We start from the raw sequence: 16,333 nt of genomic DNA, 5'->3' as shown, positions 1-16,333 counted from the left end.
GCGCCCACTTCGCCCGCTCCCCGGAGGCCAGGAGGGGGCTGGCGGAGCTGCAGCGGCAGCACGGCTTGGCCCCGCGCCGGCTGAAGCAGGAGGCCACGGCGAGCTGGGACTCTACCTACTACATGCTGGAGCGGCTGCTGGCGCTGCAGCCGGCTGTACAGGAGTACGTGGGCAAGGGCCGGATGGGCGAGGCCGGCCTGGCCCTGAGCGCCACCCAGTGGACGCTGATGCGCAGCCTGGTGGAGCTGCTGCAGCCCTTCGAGATGGCCGTGCGGGAGGCGAGCGCGGCCGACGCCTCACTGAGCCAGGTGCTGCCGCAGGTGCGCTACCTGCACATCTTCCTCCAGCAGATCCGCCTGCGCTTCGAGAGCCAGGCCGGGGAGGGGGCTGGCTCCGCCGTTCGCCTGGCCGAGAGCCTGGCCCTGCAGCTCTCCACCGAGCCCCGGATCAGCGAGATGTTCCACCGCCAGGAGTACGTGCTGGCCACGCTGCTCGACCCCCGCTTCAAGGGCAGGATGGACGCCATCCTGCCGCTGGGCTCCGACCTCGACCACTGGAAGCAGCTGCTGGTCCGGAAGGTCAAGGAGCTCCTGGCCTCACCCCCCGGCTGCCCTTCCTCCCCCTGGAACGCCCAGTCCAGCAAGGCCTTCTGTGTGGACACGGCCCCACAGCCCTGGGAGGCAGAGACGGGGCCAGGGGAGCCCCATCGGGACAGGGGGCCGAGCTCCGCGGTGCCTCCACTGATCCAGAAGGAGAAGACCCTGACCGAGCACCTGGAGAGCGTGGGGCTGCTGGCGTCTGAGGGCCGCGGGGCCTCCCTCCCCACCGAGAGCCACTCGGCCTGTGTGATGGTGGAGAGGTACCTGCGCGACAACCAGACCATCGGGGCCCGGGAGGACCCGCTGGGGTACTGGGAGAAGCGGCACTGGCTCTGGCCGGCCTTGGCCAAGGTGGCCATGCTCTACCTGTCCTGCCCACCCTCGGGGGCCTTCTCCGAGCGCATCTTCACCGCCCCAGACAGCCCTTTCTCCGAGAGGCGCCCCCCGCAGGGGGAGAGCGGGGAGCGCCTCGTCTTTCTGAGAGCCAACCTGGGGAACTTCCCCGACTACCCCCCGCCGCCCCTCATCTGCTCGGAGAACGACAGCGCGGGCAGCAGCAGCGGGGAGGAGGGGACCCGGCCGGCTTAGAGACCGTCTCCGAGATACAGGCCGGCCCTGGTTCCGAGCTGACCTCCTCTCTCCGGGCCCCACTGCCACCAAGCCAATCTATCCCCCAGCCGTGCTCCCAGCTGATTCCCTGGCCGGGTTGAAAGAGAGGCGGGGGTTGGGGGTGGAGCGCCTCGTCTTTCTGAGAGCCAACCTTGGGAACTTCCTCGACTACCCCCCACCGCCCCTCATCTGCTCGGAGAACGACAGCGCGGGCAGCAGCAGTGGGGAGGAAGGGACCCGGCCGGCTTAGAGACCGTCTCCGAGATACAGGCAGCGGGGCACCCGCCCGTCTCCGGGGTACGCCAGGCCGGGTGCACGGCGCAGGGCGGCCACTGGGCCCTTGTGGGGCAGAGATGGCTGAAGGGGGAGGGTACAGCTCCCCTATGGGCCCTGCTGCGCTCGTTGTGGCTCCTAACCATGGGCCGTTTGGTCTCAGTCGCTATAAAGAGGACAGTGACCAGTTCTTCACTGGAGGTCGGACTAGAAGCAATGGGCTTAATCTGCAGCCAGGGGGATGGAGGTGAGATATTAGGGGAAAGATTCTATCACTGGAGGTGTTTTAAGAACAGGTTGGACAAACCCCTGTCAGGGTCTAGGCTTCCCTGTGTGCTGCCTCAGTGCAGGGGGCTGGGCTAACTGCCCATCCCTTTCCAGGCCTACCTGCTTGTGTTTCTGTGAGCATCACAGTGTGTGTGTGAACATGTATGGTGCATGCGTGTTGCAAGTGTGCAGCATGTGTGAGCATACCCAGGACACATCTGTGTGACTGTGCAGCGTGTATGTGTGTGCATGTGCAGATCTGTGTGTGACTGATGTGTATGTATGCATGTGCAATGTGTGTATCTGGGTGTGTGTGCAGAGCTGTGTGTGAAGTGTGTATCTCTGTGTGTGCAAATCTTTGTGTGCACTGTGTGTGTGTGCACAGTGGGTATATGTGTGTGTGCAGATCTGCATGTGTGAGCGTGCACAGGGTATATCTGTTCAGATGTGTGTGTGCAGATGTGTGTGTGCACAGTGTGTATCTGGGTGTGTGCATGATGTGTATCTGTGTATGTGAGTGTGCATGGTGCGTATCAGTGTGAGTGTGCACAGGGTGTATCTGTGTGTGCAGTTCTGTGTGTGTGTGTGCATGGTGTGTATCTGTGTGTGTGCAGATAGGTGTGTGTGTGTATGGTGTGCATCTGTGTGTGTATGTGTGCATGGTGTGTATCTGTATATTAGCATGTGCAGTGTGTGTGTGCACAGATCCGGGGCAGCTTGCTGATGCCCCATTCCTAAGGGTAAGATTTTGTCACGGTTATTTTTAGTAAAACTCAGGGACAGGTCGGGGCAATAAACAAAAATTCAAGGAGCCCCTGACCTGTCCATGACTGTAGTAAACACCGGGAGCAGGGCTAAATGGGGGGGAGGAATGGAGTCCTGGGGGGGGGGGGGACGGGACGACTAGGGTGACCAGACAGCAAGTGTGAAAAATCAGGACAGGGAGTGGGGGGTAATAGAATCATAGAATATCGAGGTTGAAAGGGACCTCAGGAGGTATCTAGTCCAACCCCCTGCTCAAAGCAGGACCAATCCCCAGACAGATTTTTACCCCAGTTCCCTAAATGGCCCCCTCAAGGATTGAACTCACAACCCTGGGTTTAGCAGGCCAATGCTCAAACCACTGAGCTATCCCTCCCCCCCAAATATAAGCCTATATAAGACAAAGCCCCAAATATCGGGACTGTCCCTATAAAATCGGGACATATTCTGGTCACCCTAGGGGGTTCTAATAGGCTGTGATGAACTGGGACTGTTCTTAATGGGAGACTGGCCTTGAGGGAAGATACCTGAGCATGTAACAGGAGAACCCAGGAAGGGGGTTGGAGCCAGGTGACACCTCTGCCCGGCAAACTGGACAAAGGCTGGGGGAGGAGCCGGGGAGAGGCTGGGTGAGAGAGGCTGGAGGGAGTTGGAGTTGTCAGGAGCTGGCTGGTGTAATGGAGGGAGCCCAGACGGGGCTCTGACCCCCCCAACGGGGCTGTGGTGCCCCTGGAACCCCAAGATGGACCTAACCGAGGAGGGTCCTGTTGTCTGTGCCTGCAAGACCTGTCTTGGACTGTGTTCCTGTCGTCTAAATAAACCTTCTGCTTTACTGGCTGGCTGAGAGTCCTGGTGAATCGCAGGGAGCCGGGGGTGCAGGGCCTTGTGTCCCCCGACACTCTGTGACATAGGCCAACACCCCCGGCTCCAGTGGGGGCGCAGCCACGGGGGCGCGCAGTGCTCCGGAGCTGGCTGCAGCGCTGGGACAGTGGTGCCTGGGGACCCCGCGGGGCAGGGGCTGCAGGGTCCTGCTTCCAGCCACCGGCCCCAGCAGGGTCCCGCGGAGCCGCCCCGCCCCCGCTTTGCAGAACGTGCCTCTGGCCCTTTAAATGTTTCCGCCCCGGGAGCTGTTGCCTCGGCCCCTGTTGCCATGGCAATGCTGCAGGGGGGGCACCCGCCCCATGAAGGGATCGGCCGGGAGCGAGCAGCCGGCTGCGCCAGGTGAGGGGCTGCGGGTGGGGGACACGGGGCGGCACGGCTCGGGTCCTGTGAATGCAGCGTGGGGGGTGGGCGTGTGTCCGTGTGTTCATCCGTGTCCGTGTGTGCGGCCATCCACGTGTGCATCTGTGTGTGTGCATGTGATTGTGTTCATCCTTGTGAGCGCCCCATACACATTCATGTAGCTGTGTCGCTCTGCACACCTGTGTGTGTGTGTGATGCACGCGTGTACATCCGTGTGCACAGGCGTGTCTGGCTCTGCACACATCGGTGTGCATGTGCATTCCCGGGCTCCCGCCAGCCCTGCAGGGGGCAGGGGTTGGTGGCGGAAGCTCCCCCTGCGCACTCTCCCTGGCCCACTGGCGGTGGCAGGCTGCAGACGGCCTGGGGCCCCGGGGGGGTCCCTGCAAGGGTGCCAAGAATTGATGTTTAAATTCCCTATTTCCAAACCCCCCTTTTGCTTCGTTGGGATGGAAACGCCCCTCCCCCACCTCTCTTGCTCCCTCCCCACCTGCACCCCGCACACGTTTGCAGGCCAACCATTGCAGCCTTGGCCCCCTAGTGCCTGCGCCCCCACCCCCGCTGCGCTCCCCCCTCCCCCCCAGCGCCTGGCAATCAAAGCAGCCCGAGCTCTGGCCATGGCGTGGGCTGGAAGGGGACACAGAAGAAGCCAGGGAGACCCCTGACCCACGGGGTGTGTGAGGGTTAGTAACAAGGTGTCAGGTCTGAGACAGGCAGTGGGTGATGCCCCTGGACGGACGTGGCCAGGCATGTGGGGCCGCAGGGGTGAATTCCTTCTTCACCCAGCTCTGAGCAGCTGCTGCTTGTAGTGTGAACCTACCTCTCGGTCCCTGCTGCCGTCGAGGTCAGGGGCAAACCTCTCACTGTGGGTCTGGCAGCATCCCGCCCGGAGCAGCCTGCAGGACATTCGTGCCCCCTCCCTGCCCCACCTCTCCAGCCCAGGAACTGAGCTGCTCCTGCCACAGACGGCAGCTTCGAGCACCAGGGGCCAGCAGGCCACAGAGCCGCCCAGAGCGCCCAGCTGTGTGCAGGGGCAGGGCCCAAGGGGGCTCCGGCCCTGTTGTCAGATGCTACCGGTGTGATGCTCTGCTTTCTCCTGTGTTGATATCACTCGGCTGCGTGCGTGTGTTCCCTCTGTGTGCTGCCCCAGCTTTGCGCAAATAGCTGACACAGCAGACCTGATGAGAACCCCCAATGACCACAGACTCTAGTAAGGTACGAAGGCACCTCGGCCAGGTTTATTGTGACCTTGGACACAATTGCAGTTCCCCGCAGATTACTTAGTCTACCGGGCATACTACTAATAGATGCCTCTTGGCAATGGACCCGGCTCAGTCAGTGGCGGGACTTAACACTGCCCCCTCGGCCGGACAAAGACACCACCCCAGGGATACATTTTTATACACAGGTACAAACAAGTTACACATCACTCCTGACGTATTGAGGTGCAACCCCTCTACGTAGCAAGGTACCGCCTCTCACCTTGTACATGTTGGTTCGATCAAAACAACTCTATCCATCATTTTACCCTTTTGCCCCTGTCATTGGGATGGGTCGGCCTGTTCCATGTTATCTGTGGAATGTTCCAGTATAGTGTATGTTTTGATATCTGGTGTCCAGTACCTTTTAGGTATGTCTCTTTTTACAGCATCAGCCCTTTCCTTGCCAGCTTCTGTGAGCAGGGCCAGCCTTTGGCTCACAGCTTAACTTTGCTTTATGTTAGCAAAGTCTTGACCATTACTTTAGTTCAGGCCTTAGGCCTCACACCAGGCCTCTGATACCAAGGTTTATATCTCAGGGCCTCCTCTTACTACAGGCCCTGCTGGCTGAGGCTGCTGCTGGCGGGAAGGAGGCGGCTGGGCTTGGGCAGGGTCCTGATCCCGTCTCTCTTCCCTTCCAGGGGCTGGTGCATTGCCGGCGTGACCCAGCGTGGCTGCACGGGCAGCGGGTCCAGGGAGCCCTGTGGGGCAGAGGCGCCTGGAAGGGGCAAAGCGCTTTCCCGGACCTGGCCCAGCTCGGGGTGTGCAGAGGTTCTCCGTGCCGTGGCTGAGTGGCTGTGGGACGCTCGGGCCCTGCCTGAACCGTAGGGCAGCGGGCCGGCCGCAATGGAGCCCTGGGCGGAGAAGGGGGACGAGGGTGAGAACGTCAGGATCACCGCCCAGCTGCTGAAGGCCAAGACGGGCGAGTTCGCCCTGGAGTCCATCCTGCTGCTCAAGCTGCGGGGCCTGGGCATCTCGGAGCTTGGCTGCCTGGGCGAGTGCGCCAGCCTGGAGTGGCTGGACCTCTCCAGCAATGCCATCTCCCACCTGGGCCCCCTGGCTGCCCTCAAGTCCCTGGCTGTCCTCAACCTCTCGGCCAACCGCATCTGCAGCCTGGAGCCGCTCGGCGCCTGCGAGAGCCTGCAGAGCCTCAACGTGGCCGGCAACCTGCTGGGCAGCCTGCAGCAGCTGCAGTGCCTGGCGGGGCTGCGCCGGCTGGAGAGCCTGCGTCTGCACGACGCCCGGGCTCGCCTCAGCAACCCCGTCTGCGCCTCCGGCGCCTACCGCAGCGCCCTGGGGGACCTGCTCCCCGGCCTCAAGGCCATCGACGGCGAGAGGGTCTCCGGGCGCGGCAGCGAGCTCTACCAGCTCTGCAGGGACCTGGACAGCTCCCTGGAGCGGGGCGGCAGCGGCGGGGCGGGCAGCCCGGAGCCACCGGGCGCGGCCCTGCCCTGGGTGGAGGAGGGCTACTGGGAGCGGAGGCCGGCTCGGCGCAGCTCCATCATGGAGGAGGCCTACAAGCAGTTCAACGACGTGCTGCGGGAGTGCCGGGAGTTGAGCGAGAGGGCGGACGACACCATCTCCCAGGCGGAGCGGGCCCTGAGCGTCCGCAGCGACCCCAGCTCCTACGTGTTCTGAGCTGCCCGCCGGGCACCGCCTGCAGGGGCGAAGCTGGCCCCAGCCCCTCATCCCAAGCTGATCTGACTGTGCCCCGAAGCCAGAGAGGAGTTTGGGGCCCAAGCAAGAGGGGCTCCAGGAGCCGACTGGACGGAGGGGCCCAGCCACGGAGCCCCAGCACCGGTGTGCGCGGGAGCCCCTGGAGCTGGGCCTGTGGAGTGCTGGGCGCCGGCAAACCTGGGGGCTTTTCCAGATCTCCCCACAGCACCCCGCCAGTTCCCCTCGGGCCTCCGGTGAGTCTGCTCAGCCGCTGGCATTGCCCTGGGGCTCAGGGCTGCCCCCAGCACCCTCCGCCCTGGGCTTAATTCTCAGATTGCTCTGAGAGGAGCTGGGCTGGCGGCCCTGGAGACAATTCCACCAGCAGGCACCGTGCGAGCAGCTCAGGGCAAGCGGCCCACCACCAGTGGGCACCGGCCCCGCCTGCCCCATGGCTCGCTCCCTCACTCCTTGGCGCCTCATCTCACGGGGCCAGTGGGGGCCAGAGGCAGTGATGGGTTTGGGGAGGGGACCCCCCCACGTCCTTCCCTTTGAGTCTCCTTCCCGCAGGCAGCTCGCCAGCTGCCAGCAGGGCCCAGCGTTCAGTCCCTACCGGCCAGGGTCCTGGGGGAACCAGTCCCTTTACCAGGGCAGCACCTTCCCTCTCCCCTGTTGTCCCTCCCAACCCAGTGCCCGTGCGAGAACCGGCCGGCTGCCCCCGGTGGCAGAGAGGAGGCGGGGGATGGGGGGACCTGTAGTCTGTGTGAACCCCCGTCTGATGGTGAAGGGCAGCTCTGCCAGCTGTGTGGGGCCCTGGCAGCATCCCCCGCTGGGGAGCGCCAGCCGGGCTCCGGGCTGGTGTGTGCCCTGGCACATTGCTCTGAGACCTGCCAGGGACTGGGGATGGCACATAGCTGACCCCATGGGATTTTGCCTCCATCCGAGGCTGGCAGGAGCCCCTCTCGGACCGCTGGCGCGGAGGCAGGTGGGCAGCGGTGCCCCGCACGCTGGACTAGACAGGAGCAGAGGCCAGGACCAGCCCTAGCGCTGACTGCGACAAGTGTCCCTGAGCCACTGGGAGGAAGGAGCGGTCAGCCTGCTTCCTGGGGGGCAGGACCCAGGGGAGGGGTGGGGCGATCCCCCGGGCTCAGGGGGAGGAGGGGACACAGCCATGGGCGACCAAGGGGAGGCAGGCCTGGGAACTGCCCATTCCGGCACCATGGGCCCTGCCCGGTGTGGAAGTGCCGCGGTGCCACGTGAAGAGATTTGCCTGTGAAATAAATGTGTTGTCTGCTCCCTGGCCCCTGCCTCTCTGTGCCCAGTCTGTAGAGCCGGGGGCACCCCAGCTGCGCCGCAGGGCCCCGGGACTGTCCTCTGACGAGCTGGACTGCGGGGCCTCCCTGTCACAAGGGGGGCCTGATAAGCTTGGGGTTCTTAAGCCCCTGCCCTGGTGAGTTGTTCTGGGGGCTGCACCCCTCGCCCCGGCTCTGTCCCCCAGGTCCCTGCCTGCCTGGCCTGGTCCTTTGCCCCAGCAAGCTCCTGCTTCCTGGCGGCTGGACTGTGAAACTCGCGAGGGTGCTTCCGGGGGTGATTTCCACACCCTGGGGGCACCACACCCAGCTAAATGCTCCACCCCTGAGCGAGGCAGGGCAGAGCCCGGGGACCCAGCGGGGTGGGAGAGCGGGTGACAGACTCCTGGGCTGCCCTGCCACGGCAGGCAGGAGACGATATGCTGGAGCAGACGACCCATGGGGGCAATCCGGGCTGGCGGGAGCAGGCCCAGCATATCCCCATGACCCGAGAAATACCCTGGGGGGCCGGCTGGCCCGACTTAGCATCCGCCGGCAGGGCAGCCCCTGGCTGAATAACAGCACAGCCCTTCCGAACTAGGGCTCTGGCTTTATTGGGGATGAACAGCCGGGCGATGGAGCTGAGCGAGGCGGGGGTGGGGGGAAGGGGTAGCAGGATCCGTTGGCCAGGCCGCTCTGCCCGGCCTGGTGCTGGAGCGGGCGCAGTGTCTGACTGGCAGGGGTGGTCTCCGGGTCTCCGCTGGGCAGCGGCGATAGCAGCGTCCTTCCGCGGGTGGGGGGCGCCAGAGATGCCCAGGCCCTGGCCAGGGAAAGAGGAGACATGCCATGGGGTTAGCATTGCGGCTGGGGGCTCTGGGGGATCCCCACCCCTGCTGCTCTCCGGCTGGGTTTGTTTCTGGGAGTTGGAGGAGGCGTCCGCCCCGCGTCAGACCAGCCGAGTGGGTCACGTTTGCAGAGAGCCAAGCTGCGGCCCTGGGGAGCGGCTGCCTGGGGCAGGAGCGAGGGCACCCCTTCCGCACCCAGGGGCCCGCAGGCATGCCCGCCGGCTGGCACTCCGGCCCCCGTGGGGGTGCTCTGAGCTCCGCTCCGAGGGCACACCCGTCCGTCTGTCACAGACCGTGATGTTCCAGCCTGCGCTGCTCCGGGGCCCGTTTGCTCCTTGGCCTCTGCTGGGGCTGCCAGCCGGCGGGCGGGGGGGGAGGGGGCGGGTTGTGACCTGGACCCACCACTAAGGACTCACTCGAGCCCAGCAAACTCTCTGCACCGCAGCCAGCGAGCAGCACTCAGACCAGAACACTTGCTCACCGCTGCCTTGGGTGAGCCCGAGTCTCTGCAGCCCAGGCCGGACCCCGGAAACCCCTGCCCCATTTGCCTGCCCTTGGTCCCCCTTGGGGGTGCTGGACACGCCCCCTCCCGCTGGCGCCTTCTGCTGGGCTGTGGGATCAGCACCTGGGGAGGACAGTGGGTCAAAGGGCATCAGTCCCAAGGGGAGCGGGCACGGAGCGCTCTGCCGGGGGGCTCGGCCACAGGGGGGAGATATCTGGTGCCCAGCCCAGAGCCCCCGAAGGGAACCATGAGCAGCCCAGCCCCCACCTGGTCCCAGGGCCCTGCCTGCGGGTGCCCGTCCTACCATGCTGTGGATGTGGGGGAGGCGCCCTGGCTACGACGGCAGCCCTCTGGAGAAGGCAAAGACACCGGGATGGTAGGGCGCTTCGCCCGTCTCCTGCACAGTGCTGCACGCCTCCTCATGTCTCGTTGTCTCTGTCTCCTGCAGGGGCAGAGGTGCCAGGTCACAGCTCCGGCCAGGGAGCTGGTGCAGATCCAGCCCCAAGCAGCGCCCTGGGGGCATGGGCTGGGCCCAGCGCTGTTGGCACCATCAGTCTGCACAGAGCATGGAACCGCTGAGCCTCGGTGCTCACGTGCTGCATGCGTGTGCCTGTCTGTGTGCATGTCGTGGGCATGTGCGTGTCCTGGCATCTACCAGGAGCACAGGTGTCCGTCCATCCTCTGTGCGCAGACCCATGCTGCACCTGGGAGTGGCCCCACCCAGCACTGCTCTCAGGCCCCTTGCCAACGTGTTGGATTTTCCCAGCATCTGCTCCCAGGAGAGCGGCTTAGCGCCCGATCCCTGCCCGCGGGCGCGCTCACCGTCTCAGGCTGCTGCTTCTCCGTCCTGCAGTGAATGTACCTATCCAGCACCTTTCCCCCACTGCGGGAGTCAAACTTGACACAAGCCAGGCAGATCTGCTTCCTCTGAGGAGAGAGGGACCAAGTGAAGCCTCCAGCCCCGTGGGCAGCGCCCAGAGGCTGCCGAGAACATGCAGCAGCTCTGCCCGGCCAGCTCCCCCTGCTGCACGTGTCCCCAGGGCCGTCTGTGCCCCTCCCTCACCGCGGGGGATATTCCCCCTCGCACCCACAGGTTGGTGCACCTACACCCCTGCACCCCTGGCCCTAATCCCTGTAGGTGCTGGGCCTCCCCAGTCTGTGTCCCCCGCACAGCCAGCGCCACATGGTGACTTGTCCCTGGGGAGTCCCTGGCAGAGCAGGGACCAGAGCCCAGCACCTTGCCCTGCGGGCAGCCGCCTCCAGCCCCCACCACGCAGGGTCCAGCTGGAGCTCTCCCTACTCGGCGCACACTCAGCCTCGTGCCACCGCTCAGCCCCTCCCTGCTGCTCGCACGCTCCGCACTCCTCCCTGGGGCCCGGCGGAGCTGGGGGCTGCACCCCACCTCATTCCCGGGGCGGAGAGAGCGTCACCGCAGCCCCGCTCCCCAGTGGAGGGGGAGGAAATGACCCTCCGGAGCAGTCACCCAGCCGCACGGACAGACAGAGGTTGGAGGCAGCTGGCCCCTCGCTCACCCCTCTGCGTTTGAGGGCACAGTCCTGTCTGCTCCCCGGCTGGTTCGGGCACTGGGTCTGCTGGAGCTTGACCCGCAGCCGCACAAAGGGCCCCGCCGGATACTCCTGGAACCAAACAGAAACCAGGGTCAGCAAAGCGCCGCTGGCAGCTCCTGCCAGAGCCCCGGGCTCCCTCTGCCGAGGGGGGTGGAGGCTCCCCGGGACGCGTGGGTCCTGAGGAAAGGCCCTGCATGCTAAGGGGAGTGTGCATTGCTCACTGTGACTAGCCAGTGCTCGGGTGTGCTGGAGACTCCAGCCCATCACAGAGCCAGGGGCCTGGGCACGCGGCCTGCACCAACCAGCCACCTCCGGGGTACAGCCTCACTCGCCCGCCATGGCGCGACCCTGTGAGGGGCAGTGTCACCCCAGGCGACGGAGGGGCTGGTAGAAGAGACTCCCTCTGCCTCGTGCTGCTCCCGGCCCCCAAGTCTGACAGGACGTCCAACGCGCCCGCTCCCATGAGCAGCGGTGTCCGCAGAGGAGCCTGGGAGAAGCCCCTGAGCGCCCCGCGGCCTGTGCTGGAGTGTGGGGGGTTCGCCCCACGCCGCAGCAGCCGGGAAGGGGCCAATGGCTGGTGGGTTACGTCTCGGGGGAGGCCGAGGGGCACAGCCGGGAGGAAAAGCTGCCACCGGAGAGGCCGGGCACTGTGGGCAGCCAGCCCGAGCTCGGCCGCAGCGTGGGAGGAAGCTGCAGCAGGCGCTGGAGCGCCCGGGAGAGCGGGTTACAGCCCAGGGAGGGGCAGCGCGGGATTGTGAGCAGCACCAGCAGCATCCAATGCGCAGCCCTGGGCTGGACCCCAGGGGAGCGGGTGGGCCTTGGGTCCCCCCCTCAGGAGGGGCGGGGCGAGCCTGGGGAGCAAAGGGGCGGGGCTACTGGGACGTCACCACTCCTAGGCCCCCGGCAGTGCCCCGCACCCTGTGCCTGCCGCTGGCTGCCCCCTCAGGGGGACCGGGCACAGTTCATGTGTAGCTGAGCTCTGCAGGTCAACGCCCATTCGCCTCTGACAAGGCTGGCCAGGTGCCCGCAACCCAGCCTAGCCCCCCTGGGCCAGTACGCTGAGCCCCGTTAGCTGGAACCAGCTCTCCCGACCGACGCCCGCCTCGCGCTGCCTGCCGGGCCGTGAGCAGCTCCACGGGGCCAGGCTCCGTCCTGCTTTCCCCATTCTGGCTGCGCAGAGCCCTGGCCACCCTGCCCTCTCCCCTAGCTGGCCTTGTCCCCCCAGGCGATGCACGACGCATGAGCCACTGGGAGTGCTGAGCAGGGCTGTGTCTGCACCAAGCTCTGCAGAGCTCCAGTTCATCCCCAGGCCCCTGCCCACCGCCATCCCACCCCCCTCCCTGTACCCAAATCCTCCCCTCCCCATAGCTCCCCTTCCCTGCCCCCAGCCAGTCTCTGCAGACCTCCTCTGTCCTCACCATGAGCGCTGTGTACCCCCACCGCAAACCCACCCAGACGGGCTCTCAGCCATGAGAGTCCCACGTTCCTTTCATCCCACAGGATCCCAAAGCACCATACAGGCTGGGTAGACAGGAATCGATTCCCCCATCACTGCGGAGCAGCCACCTCTGGGGAGGGACTCAGCAGCTCAGCGCACAGCAACGCGTCGCCGGCTCTCACGCACTCACTGTTTCAGTGACGTCTTCCATGGCCTGTTTCTTGTACACCCATTGCACGACTTTCCTGTTGTGAAAAGCCTCCAGCACCAAGTCCACCACCCTCTCCTGCAGCGTCAATTCGCTAGCCGCAGCCAGGGCCACCAAGCCCAAGCCCAGAACTAGCAGCCCCTTCATCTGTGCGGGTGGCGAATGGATCCCAGGGAGCCGTCTGCCCCTCTCCCCCACCCCAAGAACTCCCCTCTGTTGATCTTAGTCTTCCATTAACTAATTCCCCAGAAGCTGCCCTACTCCTCCCGCTGCCCCGGCCAGCACCCTGCCCATTGCAATCTCTGTCATCGATTAGTTGTCGGGAGCTGCTGGAGAGAGGCAGGCAAAGTTGGCACAGCCCGGCCGTGGGGGTGGGGCAGGAGGGAGGGCGAGCCAGGGGAACGGGTTGCCCAGTTCCTGGTGGCCTGGAAGTTCTGTCCTGTGGCTGGTCACTAAACCCATCTCGCCTCTAGGGCTGGATTGAACGAGCCCATTCGGTGCTGCAGCCGCAGGTCCCTGGAGCCAGAGCACATCCTTTCTTGGCTCCTCTCCCCGGCTGTGTCCGGGGGAAGCTTTGCACGCCCTGCGGGTCACCGCAATGCAGAGACCCACCACCCTGCCAGCTCGCCCCACACCCAGCCCCCATCTGACCAGGGACAGGGGTGTGTTTGGGGTGGGGGAGGGGATGCTCAGGAGGTAGAATCAGGAGCGGCGCCAGGGTTTTTGGCGCCCTAGGCGGGGGGTCCTTCCGCGCTCCCAGTGTTCGGCGGCAATTCTGCGGCGGGGGGTCCTTCCGCGCTCCCGGTCTTCGGGGCACTTCGGCGGTGGGTCCCGGAGCGAGTGAAGGACCCGCCACAGAATTGCCGCTGAAGACCCGGCGCGCCGAAGGACCCCCCGCCGCAGAATTGCCGCCAAAATGCCGCCCCCCAAATCCTAGTGCCCTAGACGACCGCCTAGGTCGCCTAAATGGAAGCGCCGGCCCTGGGTAGAATGGAAAGAGACCCACAGAGGTTCAGCTTCTGCCTCCTGTTGCAACGGAAGGAGCTTTCGGCCTGGTGCTGGGAGACCCCGGGCTGGCTCCTCCTCACAGCCCTTTGCAATTCAGGGGCATCGCCCAGCGCAGGGCACCGGGGCAGTGCATACTGAGTGAGGGGGGGGCGGGGTCACGTCATGGTCACTATCCCTGCAGCCCAGTGAGAGGAATCTCCCGGCGAGCCAATGGCAAAGAAAGGAACCGAACTCCCAGACCCGAGGCCATCCCTCCGGAGCTCTTCCCAACGGGCGCCCTGAGCTCTGACAGCTGCAGGGGTTCTGGCTCTAGGGGTGCTGCCCACAGGGGGCTCCGCAGGCTTTCCCCACCCCCGCCCTGTGACGAGAACGGAGCTCAGAGCAGCAGCGAGGGCAAAGCCTGGGCAGGTCCCACTGAGTCCATCTTGCTCCCTACAAGCTGGGGAACCGGGCTGTGTCCGTCCCTGGTGCTGGGTCTCCCAGCCCCCACGGCTGGATCAGTTTGTTTGTCCGTTCTGGTCGCTACGTTTTATCGGAAACCCGACAGATGTTCCACCCAGAGAGAACCAACCGTGTGGCAGAGCGGAACCTTTCCCAGGCAGGCAGGGGCCCCGTGGCATCGGGTCACTGGCTGGGAGGGCAGGTGGATTAGGCAATGCATCGCCCTGCACAGAGGAACACAAGAGCAGAGGTTGGAAATGCTGAAGGTTGAGCTGGTTTGAAGTTCAGTGTTTCTCCGAATGGTTCGAAGAGCTGAATTCTCAGCACAGAGTCTGAGCGCTTGGGGAGGGCGGGGGGCAGCGGAGTTACTTATCCCTAGATACTGAAGCCAGCTATTCCCTGCTCTGTGCCTCACCCACGCCCCTAACCGTAGCCTGCCCCCCCCACCCAGCCCCTGATCCCACTTTCTCCCTGCCAGCCAGACTCAACCCTCGCGCTGCTATTTAATCCTTCGTAAAGTACTTAAAGTACGCTCCGCCCACCTTCAAAGTGTTCCGAGCAGGGCCAGCTTTGGGCCGATTCGGCCGATTCCCCTGAATGGGGCCCCGCGCCTAGAGGGCCCCGCGCAACTGTCCACCCCGCCCCCGGCCCACTTCCCCCTCCTCCCCTGAACGCTCCGCCCCCCTTCTCCTCCCCCTCCCCTGCTTCCCGCGAATCAGATGTTCGCGGGAAGCCTGAAACAAGCAGCAGGCAGGAGGTAAACTTGGCCGGGGGGGGGCACGAGGAGGGTTCCAGGGAGGCGCGGCGCAGCCCAGTCTGGCCCTGTCCGAGCGCGCGGCTCCCTCTGGCCTGGCCCCCCGGCCTGGCCCCGGCCGAACACCCCCAGCCCCAGCCCGGTCCCGGCTGAGCAGCTCCGGCCCGGCCCGGCTCGGGCGCCGTGGCGCTGGTCTCGGCCCCGGCCGAGCGGTTCCAGCCCGGCCCCGGCCCCGGCCGAACGGCTCCAGGCAGCGCGGTAATGGGGCAGGGAGCAGGGAGGAGGTATTGGAAGAGGGCAGGGGAGTTCAGAGGGTTGTGGGGGGGTGGATAAGGGTCGGGGCGTTCAGAGGGCAGGGAACAGGGGGATTGAATGGGGGCAAGGGTCCTGGGGGGGCAGTCAGGAAGGAGCAGGGGTTGGATTGGGTGGTGCGGGGCAGTCAGGGGCAGGGGTTCCAGGAGCAGTCGGGGACAGAGAGAAGGGGTGGTTGGATGGGGCAGGTGTCCCAGGGGGCCATCAGGAATGAGAGGAGGGGTTGGATGGGGCGGCAGGGGGCAGTCAGGGGACAGGGAAGGGGGGTGGATGGGGCAGGGGTCCGGGGGGAGACGTCAAGAACTTTAGGTAGGGTTAGCATGCATCCGCATACGTTGCGCAATGTATGTAATATATAATTTTGTTATTATTTATATAGTTATGGAAAGTAAATAATACATGGAAGAAATGAAAGGTGTTTTTATACGTGTTTTTTTTTTTTAAGTCATCCCTGTCGGGGCCCCGCCGAAAATGTTCGAATTGGGCCCAGCGCTTCCTAAAGCCGGCCCTGGTTCCGAGCTGACCTCCTCTCTCCGGGCCCCACTGCCACCAAGCCAATCTATCCCCCAGCCGTGCTCCCAGCTGATTCCCTGGCCGGGTTGAAAGAGAGGCGGGGGTTGGGGGTGGAGCGCCTCGTCTTTCTGAGAGCCAACCTGGGGAACTTCCCCGACTACCCCCCGCCGCCCCTCATCTGCTTGGAGAACGACAGCGCGGGCAGCAGCAGCGGGGAGGAGGGGACTCGGCCGGCTTAGAGACCGTCTCTGAGATACAGGCAGCGGGGCACCCGCCCGTCTCCGGGGTACGCCAGGCCGGGTGCACGGCGCAGGGCGGCCACTGGGCCCTTGTGGGGCAGAGATGGCTGAAGGGGGAGGGTACAGCTCCCCTATGGGCCCTGCTGCACTCGGTGTGCCTCCTAACCATGGGCCGTTGGGTCTCAGTCGCTATAAAGAGGACAGTGACCAGTTCTCCACTGGAGGTCGGACTAGAAGCAATGGGCTTAATCTGCAGCCAGGGGGATGGAGGTGAGATATTAGGGGAAAGATTCTATCACTGGAGGTGTTTTAAGAACAGGTTGGACAAACCCCTGTCAGGGTCTAGGCTTCCCTGTGTGCTGCCTCAGTGCAGGGGGCTGGGCTAACTGCCCATCCCTTTCCAGGCCTACCTGCTTGTGTTTCTGTGAGCATCACAGTGTGTGTGTGAACATGTATGGTGCATGCGTGTTGCTAGTGTGCAGCATGTGTGAGCATACCCAGGACACGTCTGTGTGACTGTGCAGTGTGAAAGTAGAATGAATTCTATTGTAGAAG

General features: G+C 64.7%; 3 protein-coding genes across 3 annotated transcripts; 2 read left to right on the top strand and 1 right to left on the bottom strand.

Moving 5' to 3' along the window:
- Positions 1-263: 263 nt before the first annotated feature.
- LOC135875107 (putative protein ZBED10P) lies at positions 264-1,187 on the top strand. Its single transcript, XM_065400090.1, has one exon. It carries the CDS (start codon positions 264-266, stop codon positions 1,185-1,187), a length of 924 nt encoding a protein of 307 aa, XP_065256162.1.
- A 4,667-nt stretch (positions 1,188-5,854) lies between these two features.
- LRRC61 (leucine rich repeat containing 61) lies at positions 5,855-6,646 on the top strand. Its single transcript, XM_065398922.1, has one exon. It carries the CDS (start codon positions 5,855-5,857, stop codon positions 6,644-6,646), a length of 792 nt encoding a protein of 263 aa, XP_065254994.1.
- A 2,985-nt stretch (positions 6,647-9,631) lies between these two features.
- On the bottom strand, positions 9,632-12,658 carry LOC135874171 (retinoic acid receptor responder protein 2-like). Its single transcript, XM_065398923.1, has 4 exons — positions 12,494-12,658; positions 10,830-10,934; positions 10,120-10,224; positions 9,632-9,739 (listed from the first exon to the last, which is right to left on the bottom strand). The coding sequence occupies exons 1-4, from the start codon at positions 12,656-12,658 to the stop codon at positions 9,632-9,634; spliced, it is 483 nt and encodes a 160-aa protein (XP_065254995.1).
- Between the last annotated feature and the right edge of the window lie 3,675 nt (positions 12,659-16,333).

This window comes from Emys orbicularis, chromosome 2 (genome assembly GCF_028017835.1).
Source record: "Emys orbicularis isolate rEmyOrb1 chromosome 2, rEmyOrb1.hap1, whole genome shotgun sequence".
Classification (NCBI taxonomy): Eukaryota; Metazoa; Chordata; order Testudines; family Emydidae; genus Emys; species Emys orbicularis.
The sequence above is the reverse complement of the archived record's forward strand: the minus strand, read 5'-3'. Positions and strand labels throughout refer to the sequence as shown.

What these genes read in the sequence shown, in the direction of transcription:
- LOC135874171 (XM_065398923.1), bottom strand. Translation starts at nt 12,658, where the DNA reads ATGAAGGGGCTGCTAGTTCTGGGCTTGGGCTTGGTGGCCCTGGCTGCG. An exon ending in GTGCCCTCAAACGCAGAGGG is followed by an intron (nt 10,225 to 10,829) that starts GTGAGCGAGGGG and finishes CTCTCTCCTCAG; the next exon opens with AGGAAGCAGATCTGCCTGGC. An exon ending in AGAAGCAGCAGCCTGAGACG is followed by an intron (nt 9,740 to 10,119) that starts GTGAGCGCGCCC and finishes CTGCCCCTGCAG; the next exon opens with GAGACAGAGACAACGAGACA.
- LOC135875107 (XM_065400090.1), top strand. Translation starts at nt 264, where the DNA reads ATGGCCGTGCGGGAGGCGAGCGCGGCCGACGCCTCACTGAGCCAGGTG.
- LRRC61 (XM_065398922.1), top strand. Translation starts at nt 5,855, where the DNA reads ATGGAGCCCTGGGCGGAGAAGGGGGACGAGGGTGAGAACGTCAGGATC.